The 16,885-nt window shown below is 43.5% G+C and overlaps 1 protein-coding gene across 2 annotated transcripts in view; it reads right to left on the minus strand.

Annotated features, from left to right (window-relative positions):
• The window catches only part of prkcq (protein kinase C, theta), a 28,662-nt gene extending 13,148 nt beyond the window's left edge, over positions 1-15,514 (minus strand). Inside the window, exons 1-7 of one of the 2 annotated variants that reach the window (XM_036149183.1) lie at positions 15,238-15,514; positions 7,100-7,299; positions 4,749-4,809; positions 2,763-2,943; positions 2,650-2,681; positions 2,475-2,560; positions 2,022-2,151 (exon numbers count right to left, since the gene is read on the minus strand). In XM_036149183.1, coding sequence (XP_036005076.1) covers positions 2,022-2,151; positions 2,475-2,560; positions 2,650-2,681; positions 2,763-2,943; positions 4,749-4,809; positions 7,100-7,299; positions 15,238-15,355 — 808 coding nt within the window. In that variant the 5' untranslated portion in view covers positions 15,356-15,514. The remainder of the gene's footprint in view (positions 1-2,021; positions 2,152-2,474; positions 2,561-2,649; positions 2,682-2,762; positions 2,944-4,748; positions 4,810-7,099; positions 7,300-15,237) is intronic. The other variant, XM_036149184.1, reaches the window with a different exon arrangement.
• Between the last annotated feature and the right edge of the window lie 1,371 nt (positions 15,515-16,885).

Here is a 16,885-nt window from a genome sequence, read left to right on the forward strand (position 1 = left end):
TAAGTCCTTCAGTGTGCTTCTGCTGCACAGCTAAAATGATCTTTATGGGTTTTGAAAAATAAGCCTCTTATGTTACATAAAGCATTAAAAACCTGTTATCTGATTATTCATGTGAAACATTTTATATTCCTTTGATCTGAGCTGCGCGATGCAAAGACTGAGAGACATATTCACGCTAAGATGATTTTAAATGGAAAGCTCTTCATGCAGCCTTCTGTGCAGAATTCAAAGCAACTTGTTTGATACAGAGACCCTTTAATCACCACCAACATTTATGTTAGATAAAACACAGGCAAAGTCCAAAAAGTCCTTTGAAATCTACGTCACGTTCAACAAATGGGCTAAAACTGTGAGCAGAGCCATTTCTCTGCAGATGTTTTCAGATTGTTGTCAATCAAAGCTCCCAGCTGGTGATTCTGACCAGCAGTTTTATCTGTGATGGTAGAAAATAGTTGCTCTGACCCTGCTGCATGTTTAGATTATAAGCAGAGGAGCATCTACAGTCATTGGTAGAGCAGTGGACAATCATCTCATATGCATAACCGGTAATGTTTAAATGGCATTTCTAGGGTATTCAATTAAAACCTCAGCAAAATGCAACAATGATAAACTTTTATTTTAAAGGCATACTATGCAACATTTTTCAGTTAATGAATGTGTTTCATACCGTTTTGGATGATTAAATGAGTCATTTCAGGTCAAACAAAGGTTTTCTCGGCCGCCCTGGTGGTCTGTGGGGGAAATACCGCACTTGCAATTGCAGGAGCCCTCGGCCCGCACTCACAGGCTCAGAAGTCTGGTGCATCGCGAGAGTCGGTCTTGCTTTACGGCGAGAACTGCTACACGCCCGCAGTGAAAGGTGTGCTCGTTGGTAGCGCAGTGGCTATATTTGTGCAGTTATCATGGCGGAACCAGCGAGAAAACAGAGAAAGCCCATGTCGGAGCAGGCAAGAAAGAGGAAAATGGCTCTGGACAGAGAGAGGAGTCGTACACGGGTGAACATCGGGCAAGCTTTTTCCCAATGGCAAAAGCCAGAGCCACATAGAGAAAGAGTTGCGACACTCCCATTGGACTCCGTTGTACGCTTTTTGCCGCCAATAACAGCTGAAAAAGTAGTAGGGTGTATGTTTATATATATATATTTACCGTTAAATAACGCAATCGCTGCTTTCTGTCCCATAGAAGAACATGACAGCCAGCGTATGTTTTGGAACTATAGCGGTTTACACGAACCACGTGACTGCCCTGGCGGTGACATCAAAGAGTGTCGCAACTCTTTCTCTCTATGGCTCTGGCAAGAGCTAAAAAAAAAAGAAGGCTGCAAGGCTGACACGGACCTCACGTTTCTGCTGATGCGATTGGTTTCTCTCTCTCTGTGTGCATGTTCATACTTTCACTGTTAGTCTTTGTTTGTACTGCCGTTTTTTCCACTTTTCGTTGCGTTCGCCTGTCTGCTAAGCTCAAAACAACCGCGTCTGGCTTGACGGAGAAACCAGAACAGCTGAGCATCTTTACGACAGTGCACTTTTACTTTCACCCTCTGGGGGGAGCCTCGCTGGAAAATCAACCCCGGTTGCATAGTATACCTTTAATTTAACAGGATTTTATGTGATAAAATTAAACAGCGATGCAGGTCAGAGTTGATGGAAGGTAAATCCTGGAGGAAAGCCTGTTAGAGGGTGCAGACCTGAGAATGAGGCGTCCAGCCTGAACACGCAGGCAGAGATATTATGGGATGGTTCAGACCAGCGCAGATTCATGGGTTAGAACGGCCTAGTCAAAGTCAAAGAAGAATTTTAGGCTGTAGACGTTTAAAGCTGGTGGAGACAAAACCCAGAGGAGGTTCTGCAGAGTTCTATCAGATTAAACCTCAATGCATTGCACTGAATTTTGTGGTTGGAACGGGAAAAACGTTGGGAAATGGTTTTCCACACCCTCTGACAGATCTTTTCTAAAAATAATATATTCGGTATTTGTGCGTGCATTAAAATGACAGAAAGAGTGAAGTTCCAGCCTCTCACCCTCACATTTGAGCCCCTGCTTGGCGAGGCCCCACAGCAGGGTCCCACAGTGCTGACAGAAGGTGGGGCTCTTGTAGTTGTAGACCCTGAACCTGTGGGGCATGTCGATCTTGAAGCGCTCCTTGTGGATCTGCAGAACACACGAAGCGACGGCGTTAGGAGCTGCAGCAGAAAAGACGCTCACAGGTATTAGACATGATTCTTTGTTGCTGCTGGAACGGAGAAACGTTTAGTTTGATTCATTCTGATATGCAGGAAGAAAAGAATCTGGTCATATTTGAATAGATAGATAGAGAGGGAGGAAGGAAGGAACACATTTTTTTCATGCTCCTCTATCTTCCTCCAGAAAATGTAAAACATCTGACTACGTTTTGGATCCAGAAACAAACCGCTGCCGGTTCTGAGGCTTGTTTTGGACTCGGCACCAGAACCGGACCCCATGTAAAGGCCTACCATGGTCTCCTTGCTGTTCACAGCCGAACCCGTGCACTTGGCGATGACTTTGTCGATGCATTTCTTGTGGATTGCAGCGTTGCACTCTAGGAGACACAGAGGGAGGAGACGGAGACAGACATGGAGGACATCCGTCTCTCTGCAGCAGAACCGTGGAAAATAAAGAGACACTCACGTCTGCACTGGTAGCCCTGCTTGTTGAGACCCCTGCGGCGAAGGAAAAGAAGTGAGATGAGTAAGACGACGGAGGGAGAGGTGACTAATGTGCCGGAGACGTTTGAGTCGCACCAGACGAACTCTTTGCAGACGGAGCAGAAGGTCGGCTGAGGGAAGAACGTGGCGCTGAACTCGTGGCACTTGACCACGTGGACTTTGGCCTGTTTGATGGCGCCGCGGCGCTGGTGCAGGGTGAACAGGCCGTCTCTGCCGCGCTCGGACTCCGGGTCAGCGCCGGGCTGGCCCGCAGCGTCTGAAACACATCCAGGGGCCGCAGGTTCAGAAGCAGAGCTGTGATGACCTGCCTCCTACGCCGTGGTGACGGTTTCACGCTAAGGTTTCGCTTTCTCACATTTCCGTTTGCGTCTTCGTCTTCGTCAGCTCGTCTTTTTTCTTTTGCACTTTAACATAAACCCATGCAAGCATTTTAAAGGACGGGGAAGTTCTGGTCATGGCGGCGCCTGTTCCTCTAAGCATCAGCTGGACTGATACGTAGATCTAGATGTTTTATCATTCTCTCCCTTTTATCTCTTCTTTCTTTCACCTCTACTCTTTTTTTCCCTTTTCTTTCTCTTTCACTTCTTGTTCTTCCTTTACTCTCCCATTGTCATGTCCATATAATTTGAAATTCTCCTTGCAGGAATCACAATAAAGCTATTTACAAGCATAAATCAAGTGGAGCACTATGGCGAAAGCTGTTCGCTCCACTTGTAAAAGCAAAATCTGTCGAGCTCTATCTGGCATTAAGACATCAATTCCTATTGCCACATTGCTAGACAGGACACTGGGGGAAAAAAAAAAAATCCTGAAACCCAACAAATGAACCATAATTCAATGCCTATTAATATGTTGTCTCTGTATTTGACAAACTAAGGCTGAATAGCATTGTAAAACTAGGTACCCTTAAGTTGCAGAGTGCCAGCACATGCAAGAAGTTGTGCAAAACAGTTATTTTTCAAGGCTGCTTCTGCCCCAGTTGCATGCAAGTGTAATACACTGGAATGACCTGAAGTTTTAAACACTTTTCCAGGCCTTGTATGCATGTGCAAATACAGCACACAAAAAATATAAAAAAAGAAAAGAGAAAAAAATAAAATAAATTTAAAATCTAGATGTTCCTGCTCTCCGACGTTTTCATGTCCGGACAGAAGGCCTCCGTGAAAAGACAAAGAGCCCTCTCACCAACCAGTCTGGTCCCTGATTTTACAGTTTAACGCAGCAATAATTCAGTCATTTATTGTATATAAAGCAATAAATTAAACCCAACATGGATGCAGATATCAGGGCTGTGCTCAGGTGACATTGCTGCATTAAAGTGTTGCATTCTTTGTGTGATCCTGCATCATATGTTGCATTAAAATATAATGCATCATATCCAGATATGCATCACTTACTGCAATATAATCATTTTTATCATATTGCATCATAATGTATCACAGCTGATCCAGCAACTTTAGAAAATAAGCTGTTAGAAAGTATTAAACATGCTTTTTAAGAACACATTTCTGTTTTAGAAAGGTTTTTAATGGTCTGATGTGATAATACTAAACGACATGTCCTGTTTTCAGCCTCTCTGTAATTAATCTATAAAAACGTTTCACTTAGTGATGGAGTTACTGAAATAAATGAACTGTTCAGAAAAATCAGCATTGGCTGAGCTACAGCAGCCAGCAGCTTCATGTTCTCCGATAGATGATCCAGCTGGTTCTGTCGCTCAGAGTTTTCCTCTCCACTGTCGCTTCATGCATGCTCAGTATGAGGGATTGCTGCAAAGCCATCAACAATGCAGACGACTGTCCACTGTGGCTCTACGCTCTTTCAGGAGGAGTGAATGCTGCTTGGAGAGACTTGATGCAACCTGCTGGGTTTCCTTAGAGAGGAAACTTTCTCACCAACCTGGACGATCTGATGGAAGCTGACTTTGGAACAATACTTGAGATGACATGCTGGGAACTGAAGCTAAATAAATAATATTGAACTGAATAGTTGTTTTCTTATTAACTGTGTGATTCCACATCACAAAGACCCAAATAATCCATGAAAGTTGAAGAGACTCACCGCTTTTCTCCAGATAGTATCTGGCCTCCATCAGCATTCGGCCCTGAGGCTTCATCTCCAGCTGCAAACCCAAACAAACGCAGGAGAGCAACGTCTGAGACTAAGGAGTGATTTCACTGCTGAAACATAAGGGAGGATGTGGCTTAAGGGAGATAATGATGACACGTTTGCTGGAAACTCTGAAGCAGACGCAAACTATTTTGAGATTTTTGTCTTTTATCAATTATTAGTGAGTAATCCTCAGTTAGAAAGAAACCGCTGACACAAGCAAAATACAACCCCCCCTTCAGAATAAAAATCTCTGCAAAACCAGAAATAAATATTTCTGAAATATTGTGAAATGCAGGAGGAGAACACTGACGATGGTCATGGATGAGTGCTGGAGGAGGACACTAATTCAGTGGCTAAGTGAGTCTTTAGATCTCAGTCCTACAGAAGCTGCAGCGTATCGAGCAGCAGCAACAAAAGCTGAAGGATTCACAGAGTTTCTGCCAGGAGGAGTGGGTCAGCATCCCTCCTGGGATGTGAGGAAACCTGCAGGACGGGTCCCAGTGCTGCGCTGCGTATGAAGGTTTCTCCACTAAGTCCTAACATGGGCTTTGAAGGCGGTGTAACTTTTTCACTGAGGTTCTGCGTAGAGCAGAGGTCTCAGATCCTATGTTCTTGCCCTACATCCATGAGTCAGATGGATAAACCGCCTCAGTAACGTGGAGCTCAGACCTGATGAGCTGAGGTCAGAGAAAGCTGGTGTGTTGGAGCAGAGGCATGGATGGATGGATGGATGGATGGATGGATAGAAGGAGGGATGGATGGATGGAGGGATGGATGGATGGATGGATGGATGGAGGAATGGATGTATGTATGTATGTATGTATGGATGGATGGATGGATGGAGGGATGGAGGAATGGATGGATGGATGGATGAACGGAAAGATGGATGGATGGATGGATGGATGGATGGATGGATAGAAGGAAGGAGGGATGGATGGATGATAGAAGGAGGGATGGATGGATGGATGGGTGGATGGATGGATGGAGGAATGGATGTATGTATGGATGGATGGATGTATGTATGGATGGATGGATGGATGGAGGAATGGATGGATGGATGGATGGATGGATGGATAGAAGGAGGGATGGATGGATGAATGGATGGATGGATGGAGGAATGGATGTATGTATGTATGTATGGATGGATGGATGGATGGATGGATGGATGGATGGATAGATGGATGGAGGGATGGATGGAGGAATGGATGGATGGATGGATGGATGGATGAACGGAAAGATGGATGGATAGATGGATGGATGGATGGATGGATGGAGGGATGGGTGGATGGATAGAAGGAAGGAGGGATGGATGGATGATAGAAGGAGGGATGGATGGATGGATGGATGGATGGATGGATGGAGGAATGGATGGATGGATGGATGGATGGATAGAAGGAGGGATGGATGGATGAATGGATGGATGGATGGAGGAATGGATGTATGTATGTATGGATGGATGGATGGATGGATGGATAGATGGATGGAGGGATGGATGGAGGAATGGATGGATGGATGGATGAACGGAAAGATGGATGGATAGATGGATGGATGGATGGATGGATGGATGGATGGATGGAGGGATGGGTGGATGGATAGAAGGAAGGAGGGATGGATGGATGGATGGAGGAATGGATGGATGGATGGATGGATGGATGGATAGAAGGAGGGATGGATGGATGAATGGATGGATGGATGGAGGAATGGATGTATGTATGTATGTATGGATGGATGGATGGATAGATGGATGGAGGGATGGATGGAGGAATGGATGGATGGATGGATGGATGAACGGAAAGATGGATGGATAGATGGATGGATGGAGGGATGGGTGGATGGATAGAAGGAAGGAGGGATGGATGGATGATAGAAGGAGGGATGGATGGATGAATGGATGGATGGATAGAAGGAGGGATGGATGGATGAATGGATGGATGGATGAATGGATGGAGGAATGGACAGATGGATAGATGGATGAATGGATGGATGGATGGATGGATAGAAGGAGGGATGGATGGATGAATGGATGGATGGATGAATGGACAGATGGATAGATGGATGGATGGATGGATGGACTAAACACGTCTGGTTCTGAAAACTAGAACTAAACTAGAACTTGAATCAATCCAGAATCATGATAATTAAACCTTTAATTGTTCACCTTTGTTTTTCCAGACCAGACCAGACCAGACCAGACCGGACCAGACCGGACCAGACCAGAACAGACCGGACCAGACCGGTCGGTTTGGACCTACCCAGAAAACAAACCCAGCGCTGAAGCTCAGACGTTGTGCTGCACTAACCCAGATCTCCAGCTTGCCGTTCTCCTTCTTGCAGCGTACGGCCAGCGAGTCCAGAGCCACCGTGGCCTCCGACTTGAGCTCCGCCGTGCGGTCCTTCACCATCACATGCATGATGCGCCCCGGGTGGACGTGGGCGTCGAAGGTGGTGCTCCACGGGGGGTACATGGTGGGCTTCTTCTGCTTGTAGACCTGGCCCTTGTCTGCAAACGACAACATTGGTCCTCACTCAGAGACACGTTGGACATTTTCTCAGGACAGACTAAACGTGTCCTTTCACTTCCACTCGCATACAACGAGGAACGGAGCAGAACTGAAACGCTCCTCTGGTATTTGGAGAAACCTGGCTCCAGCTTAGGAGGAGCCTTTAAGGAACCCTGCAGAGACACCAGGCTGGTTCTTTAGATCGTAGTTTCCCAGGCTACTTCACAGAACGTCTGCCGCTCACAGAAACCGAGCTGAGCTCCAGTCGCTGCAGGTTCAGAGACACTAAAACCGTCCTCGCCGTTTATGAAACTGTCCCGTAGGAATAAAAACATCAGACCTTCACACAGAAGTTCTCCATCCTGCAGGATTTAGACTCTCCGATGCGTGAGGCTTAAACCCGCTCTTGACACTTTAAATAAATTATAAATGAAACATGAATGCAAGACTGTCTTGGATATTTTTAAGGAGTAATCTACAGGCATGGCCGAGGCGAGGAGAACATGTTAATAAAAAAAAAAGAGGTACCCGGGCAGGCCCTGAAAAATAAAATCTGTCCCAGAGACACTCTAAACTGAGCGGAGCAGTGCGGTGTGGCCATGAGAAACTGGGCCTGAAGATGCGTTCTGCGTTCAGCTGCAACCTGAAACTCTCAGAACGCCCCTCAGTTTTATAGTGACCAACGTATATGTGCAATTTGGAGGTGTGTGCACCTTCACATGGAGCGGCCAGGTCAGGGGTCTGTTCTTCTTGGCTTGATGCAGCTGATGTGACATGCTTTAAATGATCTGGGGTCACATTACACCACTGAGCCACCAGAGCAGCTACTGGGCTCCTCCATGTCGCACCCAGACCTGCCGTCTAAAAACCCCATGGCACCCATTTCTCTACCAGAACCAGGCTAAAACACACCAGGAGTTAAAGGTGCAGAGCCGTGGTATTTGATTTTTTTATTTATACACCAGTAGCTCACTCTGCATACAGTTTTTATTAAAGATTGTCACGTCCTGCTGGCATATTAGTTGTTATTTTGGTGTTTTATGCTTTCTTTTTGCTCAGTTTGTCAGTAAATAAAGACTTTTTACCATATTAACAGAAGTACGTACTGCACATCTGCACCAGGGGTTAAAACAAGGAAGCGGCTAACGGCTATTAGCATATCCCAGCAAAACAATGAAGAAACGTCCAAGATACAGTGGAAAAAAGTCCAAGAGGGAAAAGACTGGAATGTCTCTGGGAATCCAGTCTGAACGTTGGTGTTCACCGAAGCTAAACCTGCCGAGGCTCAGATTGACTGACGTGAGTAAATGTTCTGATAAGATGCTCTTAAAGCTGCTGTAGATCGGTAATTTTAATTTATTAATTAAGCAAACCGGAATTATTATAGATCTGCCACGTCTGTATAAATCTGTTTATATTTGCGGCCAAGACTGAATTATTTTTCAGCTCAAAAAGGACCATCAAAAAATTATCAGGATGGAGGCTTGGTGTATATAACCTTATATCATCATGATCAAACAATTTTTAGTCTTTTTTTTATAAGCGTATTACGTGGCTGTATCCCTTTAAGACACTTTCTCAGCCAGTTCCTGTTTGATATGAAACAAGATGACGTTTAGACTTCAGAGCGTCATTTAAACTTTCAAAACGTCTGTTTCCTGCCACTGAGGCCTCTTCTTCTTCTACAACTGAGTCAGAGCTGAGTCTGGGAGGAGGACCGTTTTCTAATTACCTTTACAGAGAAACTTTCTGAGAAAGAAGCAGAGACTAAGAAGAAATTAAATATATAATGTCACTTCTGTGTTTTGAAAGCTGAAACTTTATGTATGTGATACAGATGAAAGCCGACGATATGGAGCTGAAAGAAATGGATCATCTTAACAGAAACAACTGAACTTCAGCTGCAGGAGAAAAGTCCTTAAAATATGGAAAAATATATATATTAAAATACTGAAAACCAAGCAAACAATTAAGTAAAGGTAAAATATAGTAAAAACAAAGTTAAAATAAACAAAATTAAATTAAAATACATTTGAACTAAGATAAAGATGATCAAAATCAAATCTAGGTAAATTGAAATATATTTTATATGAATAAAAAAAATGAAATAAAGAGTATCTTAATATTGTGTAAATAGAGTAAAAAAGTCTGAATTTAAAAACACTAAAACGCAGTGGAAAATTATTTCCTACACAGAAACATGAATTTTTGTAACCGTAGAGTTTTGGTTTCCTGTTATCTGTGAGAAAAGCCACAGAAGCCTCTGACATTTTGACTTTGGGCTGAACGGCACATTTAATTATTCATTCTCATAATGTCCAACGACGTCTCGGTTTTATTTTACTTTAACATTTGCAGAAACACATTTCCATCCTGACTAAATATCCTGGCTTTAAGCCACGAAAGACGCTGCGCTTTGACTAAAAACATTAAATCTAAAAGAACCGTGCACTGCGCTCCATTAGAACCACAGACTGATTGACAGAACGGGCTGCACCGGGTTCTTCTATCGAGTCCGTCAGCCTGCTTGTTTGTAGAACCAGCGAGGATTAGACAGGATTTCATTCTGCAAACAGTTTTTGTTTCACATTGTGATGTGAACACTGCAGGCGGCAGGATCAGGACCAAAATACTGCCGGGTTAAAGTTTTAAAGGAGAACTTTTAAAAGCAAGAAGCTGCCAGATTTCTCCATCGTCTCCATGACAGATTTTCATGTGAAACATGCGTCCAGATTCAGTCATGCAACTTTATTTCTGGACTGGCTGAGTTATAAAGAAATCCCAGCTTTGGTAAAAAAAAAAAAAATAACATTGAAAGCTTTCTGGAGTAAAAATGGTCCTAAACTTAGTATTTTTATAACGTAGTATTTTTACTCAGCCTCCACAGAAACATTGCTCCTCCTCCACTATTTGTCCTGAGTGGACAGAACTGATACCTGCATTTAATGATCAATAGATACAGAGAAAACAGCTGACGTTGTGTTTTATTTTGATTCATAAAACTTTAAAATCTTCTTCACTGACGATTTTACCTTTAGCTACTTTCAGTCTTACTGCCACCTACTGGCAGAACGATTTAAGCCTCTCTTCGGCTGGAGGTGGCATCGCTGAGGCAGGAAGGAGAAGTTGCATCACCCTGCTTCATGACGTCACGATGAGGTTCTATTGAGGTTCTGATGAGGTTCTGATGAGGAGATCGCCTGAACCCAACAGCTGGCTGGTGGACGGCACATCTGTCTCTCTATGATTCCTCACATTCCAGCAGGTTTAGATACTTCAGACAGGTGAACAACACGGTCCACTGGCTGCCTTTATCGCTCGTCTCGGTTTCATTCAGGTTTGACCCAAAAAGTGAAATGAAACCAAATGACACGTTTTAACTGGAAATCAGATGGCTCTCTGGGACTTTGGAGAGCTTTGGTTTCATAGACGAGGAGAAGAAAGAGAAGAAGCCTCCTCTTTCCTCCTAATGGCTGTTTTTAGCTTCACCCTTCACGCCTACTCAGAGGTCAAAGATAGCCGGATGGAGGCCAGGAATATCTGCGGCGTCACAGTTGTGACACGGAGTGAGGATCTTACACAACCGAGGAGTTTCAGCCTTACGTTCATACTATTTTTATTTCACGATTAAAAAGGCTGACATCAGCAGAGCCGCAGCTAGCGCAACACTATGTTGACGTTCTTCAACTGGTTTCACTGTGTGGGAAAAGCTAGGCTGCTCAAAGTTTATTCTCCATCCTCATCCTTCTAGATCTAAATTAAACCTTTCACACCATCTCCCTTACTATCCTCCTCACAGATTATCTTCTATTAGTTTCTCTCATACCGCCTTAGCCTGGTTTTATTCCTGGTCGCACTCCTTTAAATCAAGATTAAAAACACATTTGTTTAGGATTGCCTTCAACTGTTCTAGTTAACTGAATCACCACTTTTTTGTTCTAATTTCTATCTACATTTTATTTCTACTTGCTTTTATTCTGTTTTAATTTGCTATATATTAATCATGTAAAGCACTTTGCATTGTCCCTGTACTGAATTGTGCTATATAAATAAATTTGCCTTGCCTTGCCTTGCCTTGCCTTGTCTGTCCTCCGCTGTAACTTCTGGTGTACCTCAGGGCTCTGTCCTTGGACCTCTGCTCTTCATCATACATCTTCTTCCCTTGGCAATATTTTCCCTAAGTTTCACATTAAGCTTCATTGCTACACAGATGACACCCAGCTCTACCTATCTAGCAATCCTAACTCTGTCCTTCCACCTTCCTCCCTCACCATGTGTTTATCTGAAGTAAAATCTACAAATTTTCTTAAAATTAAACGATGATAAAACAGAGCTCCTCCTTGTAGGAACTAAATCAACATTATCCAAAATACACAGTTTTTCTCTTTCCATCGACAGCTCAATAATATCAATAATATCACTTGGTCTGCATATTTCCATCTGCACAGTATTAAATGCTTGCGTCCTTCCATTTCTCCTCACTCTGCCTCCATACTTGTTCAGTGTTGTCACGTCCCGTATTGACTATTGCAACTGTTTGGTTTCCCACATAAAACCCTCCATAAGCTCCAGCTGGTCCAGAACTCAGCTGCTCTAAACATTACAGGCGCTTCTTCATTTCATCACATCCCCTGTTTTACAGCAACTTCAGTGGCTCCTGGTCAAACTTAGAATTCAATTAAAAATTCTTCTCTTTACATTCAAGATCATCTAGAACCTCGCTCCTCCTTGCTTATCTGATCTCCTCCATGTCACTTCAGCCTCTCGCTCATTCACATCTTCCTCATAAATCCATCTCTCTGAACTTTCTCTCGCTCTGCTCCCAAAATCTGGAATTGTCTCCCGTCAGACGTCCGTAATATTAACACCTGTTTAAATCCAGACTCACAACACACCTCTTCAACACTGTTTATTCTCTGTGATTTTAACTTTTATTTGTTTTATTGTTGTTGTTTTATCTTCATTTGTAAAGTGACATTGAGTGCTTTTAAAGGCGCTTCTAAATAAAACGTATTATTATTAATTATTATTATTATTATGTTGCTATAAAGTACACCCCTTGCTGCTTTCACAGGATCTAGGAGGGAAGCAGCCAGCTTCATCAATTACCGTATGTATCAGACTATAAGGCATAGTTAAAATCCTATAACTTTCTCAAAAATGTATGATGCGCCTTACATCCAGTGCGCCTTATATATATGAATAAAGTTGTGCTTACTGACTGATTTTATGTGGTACAATGCACACAAAAATCTGACAGATCATCCAAAACGGGGTCTGTCCCTGGAAATCGGGGACATCTGGTCTCCCTACCGGAGGGGTGGGGTGATATCACACACTTAAAGAATATGTAATGCATTTTATAATCCGGTGCGTTTTATAGTCTGAAAAATCCCTGAGTAGACCACATTCTCCTCTCTTCAAAGTACTCTAGACTCAAATGTGGGTCCAACACCAGGTATTTGGTCCAAACTGGGTCGTCAACAGAACCATGATCCAAAAACAGCAGCAAGTCTACAACAGAACAGCTGAAAAAACTGGAATCAATGTGTTACCGTTGGCCTAGTCAAAGTCCCGGTCCACGTAAACAAAGGAACAATGTTGTGAAGAAGATTGGACCAGAAGTTCTCCAGAACATTATGACAGCCTCATTAAGTCAGACAGAAAATTAACTTGATGTTATTTCTACAATGAATGAACCATTCAGTCATGGGGTGTACTCAGTTTTTCTTTCCACTTCAGATTTTATTAATAAATAACAAGAGCGAGGAATCTGCTGCGTTTTGAGGTTATATTGAAATAACGGTGGAACTTTTGGACCAGACGTCCAAATCTGATCTGATGTCTCTGTGACCCGGCTGGAAGAAAACGTCAGAGGCCTCCTCCCGCTTTTATTCTCCGTAATTAAAACAAACGCCCCACATTCACTGTTTTCACAGAGCTGAACATGTCCTTCATGGACGTGGCCAAAATTCACCGTAATCTGTCCTCCGTGGTGTTTTACTTCCGTTAATTAGAAAATTAAATGAATTTAATCCTTTTTTTAAACCTAAGCACCAAGAAAGACGTCCAATAAACATGATGTCAAATAATTTTAGCAAAACTAAATGTTCATTTGGCTCAAAATGTGGCGGATCTTTTATTTTTAAGGAGACATGTTTTTATTCTACAGTGCACAGTGCAAAGATAGAACTAAAAATAAGAATTTCTTTCTTGAAATCAAAGTATTAGTTCTTGATTTGAGCAGGTAAATAGGACTATTTGCCAATGGAATAAGATTTTTTGCACTTAAAATGGAACAATTTGTCTCCATCATCTTATTTAAAGTGGAGGATATCTAATTATCTTATTTTAGGAGTAAAAATACTCATTCCATTGGCAAATAATCTTATTTACCTAATCAAATCAAGGGCAAATACATTCATTTCAAGACAATTTAACTTCTGTTTAGTCCTCTTTTGCAGTGCATAGAGACCTAACCTGGCAAGTTGTCATGTTTTAAAATCTAAATTAGTTCAATTCATTCCCTCCTGATCTGCTGCTGCTCTCTCAGCCCCACAGAAAACACATTTAGCGTCGCATTACGGTCAAGAATTACCGTCATGTGAACAAATTAAACACCCTGAGCTTTTCTAACATTCGGCCTCTCACAAACCTGAGAACACATCTATGAATGTTTTCTCTGATCCTTTCATGGGACCCTGAAGATGTGACACTTTGATCCAATGTAAAGTAGCCGGTGAAGAGCTTGTGTAACCGTGTAGATTAACCGTTCCCTCAAAATAACTCAACACACAGCCTTTAAACATCTAAGACGTCATCAGGGGACCTACAGCAGGTTCTTTAACTTTCATGGGAGCTGAGGACGGAGGAGAACTTTGCTCTTTAAGAAAAACATGAAGGTCAGCCAGAGCGTAGAGAAAGACGAGAACTTCTGGGTCTAAAGCTGAATAATTATGGAGAGCAGAAGAGAGGACATGTGTGACATTATTTTCCAGAACAGGAACCTGACACCAGCTGTGCAGCATGGAGGTGGAGGTGTCATGTTTGGGGTTGGTCTCCTGCAGCAGCTCACCATCATGAAGCCCAGCAGGACTTCTACTGAACATCAGAGGGAGTTGGAGGAAAATGTGAGACACATCTGCAGAAACATGGGAGCTGAAGCAGAACTGGACCCTAGAAGACGACGACGACCCAGAATGCAACAGGAAAGCCACCAAGGACCGGCAGAGGGTTGGCAGCTGGAGAGTCCTGGGCCTAGTCAAAGCCCAGATCTCACTGAGATGCAGTGAGGGAGCAGAAACTGAATTTTTTCATGACTGTAAAGCATTCAGGGCTCCAGCATCTAGTGGTGCTGGTCTATAAACGCTTTCTATTCCCAGAACCATGACGCTCCCTCTAATACTCCTTAAAATGACACACAGCGTCTGCGTTTCTATTCCCAGCAGCCGGCGCTTCTCTGAGCATCAAGAGGGCAACTTCCTGGATGGAGGGCAAGTTCTCTGTTTCCACCTCAACAGACTCAATAATATCAATTATGGAGGCAGGGAAAATCTGCACTATCACTTTCAGTTCATTTAATAGTATTGTTAAAAACAAATTGGAAAAAAAATGGATTAGAGCTTCCGGGTGCCTCCAAAAACTCACCATGACTTTAGAAAATGGATTTTATTCTATTATATCAATCACCTTATTAAATCATCTAGTAACAAATCAAACCCTATTTGTTTAATTTTATTAGTCACACCCAGACCTGATTAGTGCCAGACTGAATAAAGTACTTAAATAGAACCTGTCTGACAACATGAAGTAGGCTAAAAGATCTATAAAGCAACACATCATAGAAATAACAGGGTGTGATCTTTTTAGTTCATTTTTAATCATCATATAAAGCAAATTAAAGCAGCTAAAATAATCTTTTTTTTGCAGTCACTGACCTGTGTCTATGGCTTCCTTCATGTACACGGCGCAGTAAGGGTTCAGCACCTCTTCATAGTACGCCAAACCCGGATCGATCTCAAAGTTGGAGAAGCCTATCCGCAGGAACGGCGACATGTTTGCAGATGATCCACTGGTCTCTGCACAGATGTCCACAGAGCGTCCAGGAAACCCCCTCAGAGCCGGGTCCTGGTAGTAAATCAGGGTGAGGGGTCAGGATTTCTGATCTCCAGCCAGAGGCAGCACCTTCTCTCTGCTGCAGTGCACCACCGTCTACCCCCGTTTTCCTCCAGAGGACAGAGAGGCTGGCAGGGAGGGGGAGGACGCCGAGAGGAAGTGTGCTGTTTTTATTTCTTTCCGCCCTCCACGTATCAAACAACCTGTGAGAGGAAGAAAGAAACATTTCATCATCTGGGACGCTGAAAACCACAAAATCTGTCTGCAAGAACACAATTTTATCACCTCTGGCTGCTTCTCTGAAGCTGGGTTAAAAAAAAAAAAAAAAAAGCAGCAAATTTCTTCTGATGCAGCCCGCTCAGAAATCATAACCGTCACATGAGATGACAGGAAGCAGTTTAGAGCCTGCGTTACTTTAATTCACGCCCAGACAAGCCTGCCAAACCTCAGAGCAGATATTAAACCACCTTTTCAGAGCTTCACAAGTTGTAAACAGCAGCTGTGACAAACGGCAGGAGCTGAAATGAGCCGGGTTCACTCTGTGCGATCAACCTTGAAAATAAGCACCTGTAACGGGCTTCCTCCCCTGCAGCAGCCTGCCACTCGCTGCCATGCGCTCTGTGTGTGTGTGTGTGTGTGTGTATCAGTCGCTGGGAGCGACTATTAATAGGCCTGAAATACTAAACGCAGAGGGGGAATAGATGACTGCATGGCTCTGAGTCTGCAGTCTGTCATCAGAAAGCGGCACCGGACCCGCCTGCAGCAGAGATTCTCCAGCCGGGTCACAATCCAGATCGAGTCTAGAAAGCAGCGCGGTGGAGGAAACCTCTGGTGAAAAGGAACGAGGTCAAAATGTTCGTGTCGGCAGACCACAGAGGGGCCATGCTGCCTTTTAACGTCTGACAGTAATAAATGAAACGTATTATGTCAGCTGTTGGTCCAGATGGCGAGTATAGCGGTGCATTTAGCAGTATAAAAGCCCCCCCCCCCCCCCCCCCCCCCCCTCCCCTTCATGCAATCCAGATTATAAAAGCGAAGGGCAACAAGGATTGGAGCTGAAATGTGAGCGACCTATCACACATTTATCGTTGCAATATCACTGACCACAACACACATGTCGCAAAGACCCGCCTGGGGTGCAATAAATGTGAGCGCCGCTCATGAAAGGCTTCTAGGAAATACAATTTAGTGTCGACATAATTAGTTGCGGTTACAAGCAATTTGTGAATATGTGTGTTGCCCTGCAGAAGTCTTCACAGCATCTCCGCTTTTCCTGCTTTTGTCGCGTTATTACGGCCAAAAACCTCCATGTGTGCTCTGGCTTTTTACTAAAAGGCTGTCAGAGGAAGGTGGAGCTGAACAAAAATGCATGCCGCACTTTTCAGTGATAAATGTAACAATCATGCTCTGCAACATCTACTCTGCATATGAGGCGCTGCAGTTTGTGGTTATTATAAAGTGTGAAAAAAA

This window comes from Fundulus heteroclitus, chromosome 17 (assembly GCF_011125445.2).
Source record: "Fundulus heteroclitus isolate FHET01 chromosome 17, MU-UCD_Fhet_4.1, whole genome shotgun sequence".
NCBI lineage: Eukaryota > Metazoa > Chordata > Actinopteri > Cyprinodontiformes > Fundulidae > Fundulus > Fundulus heteroclitus.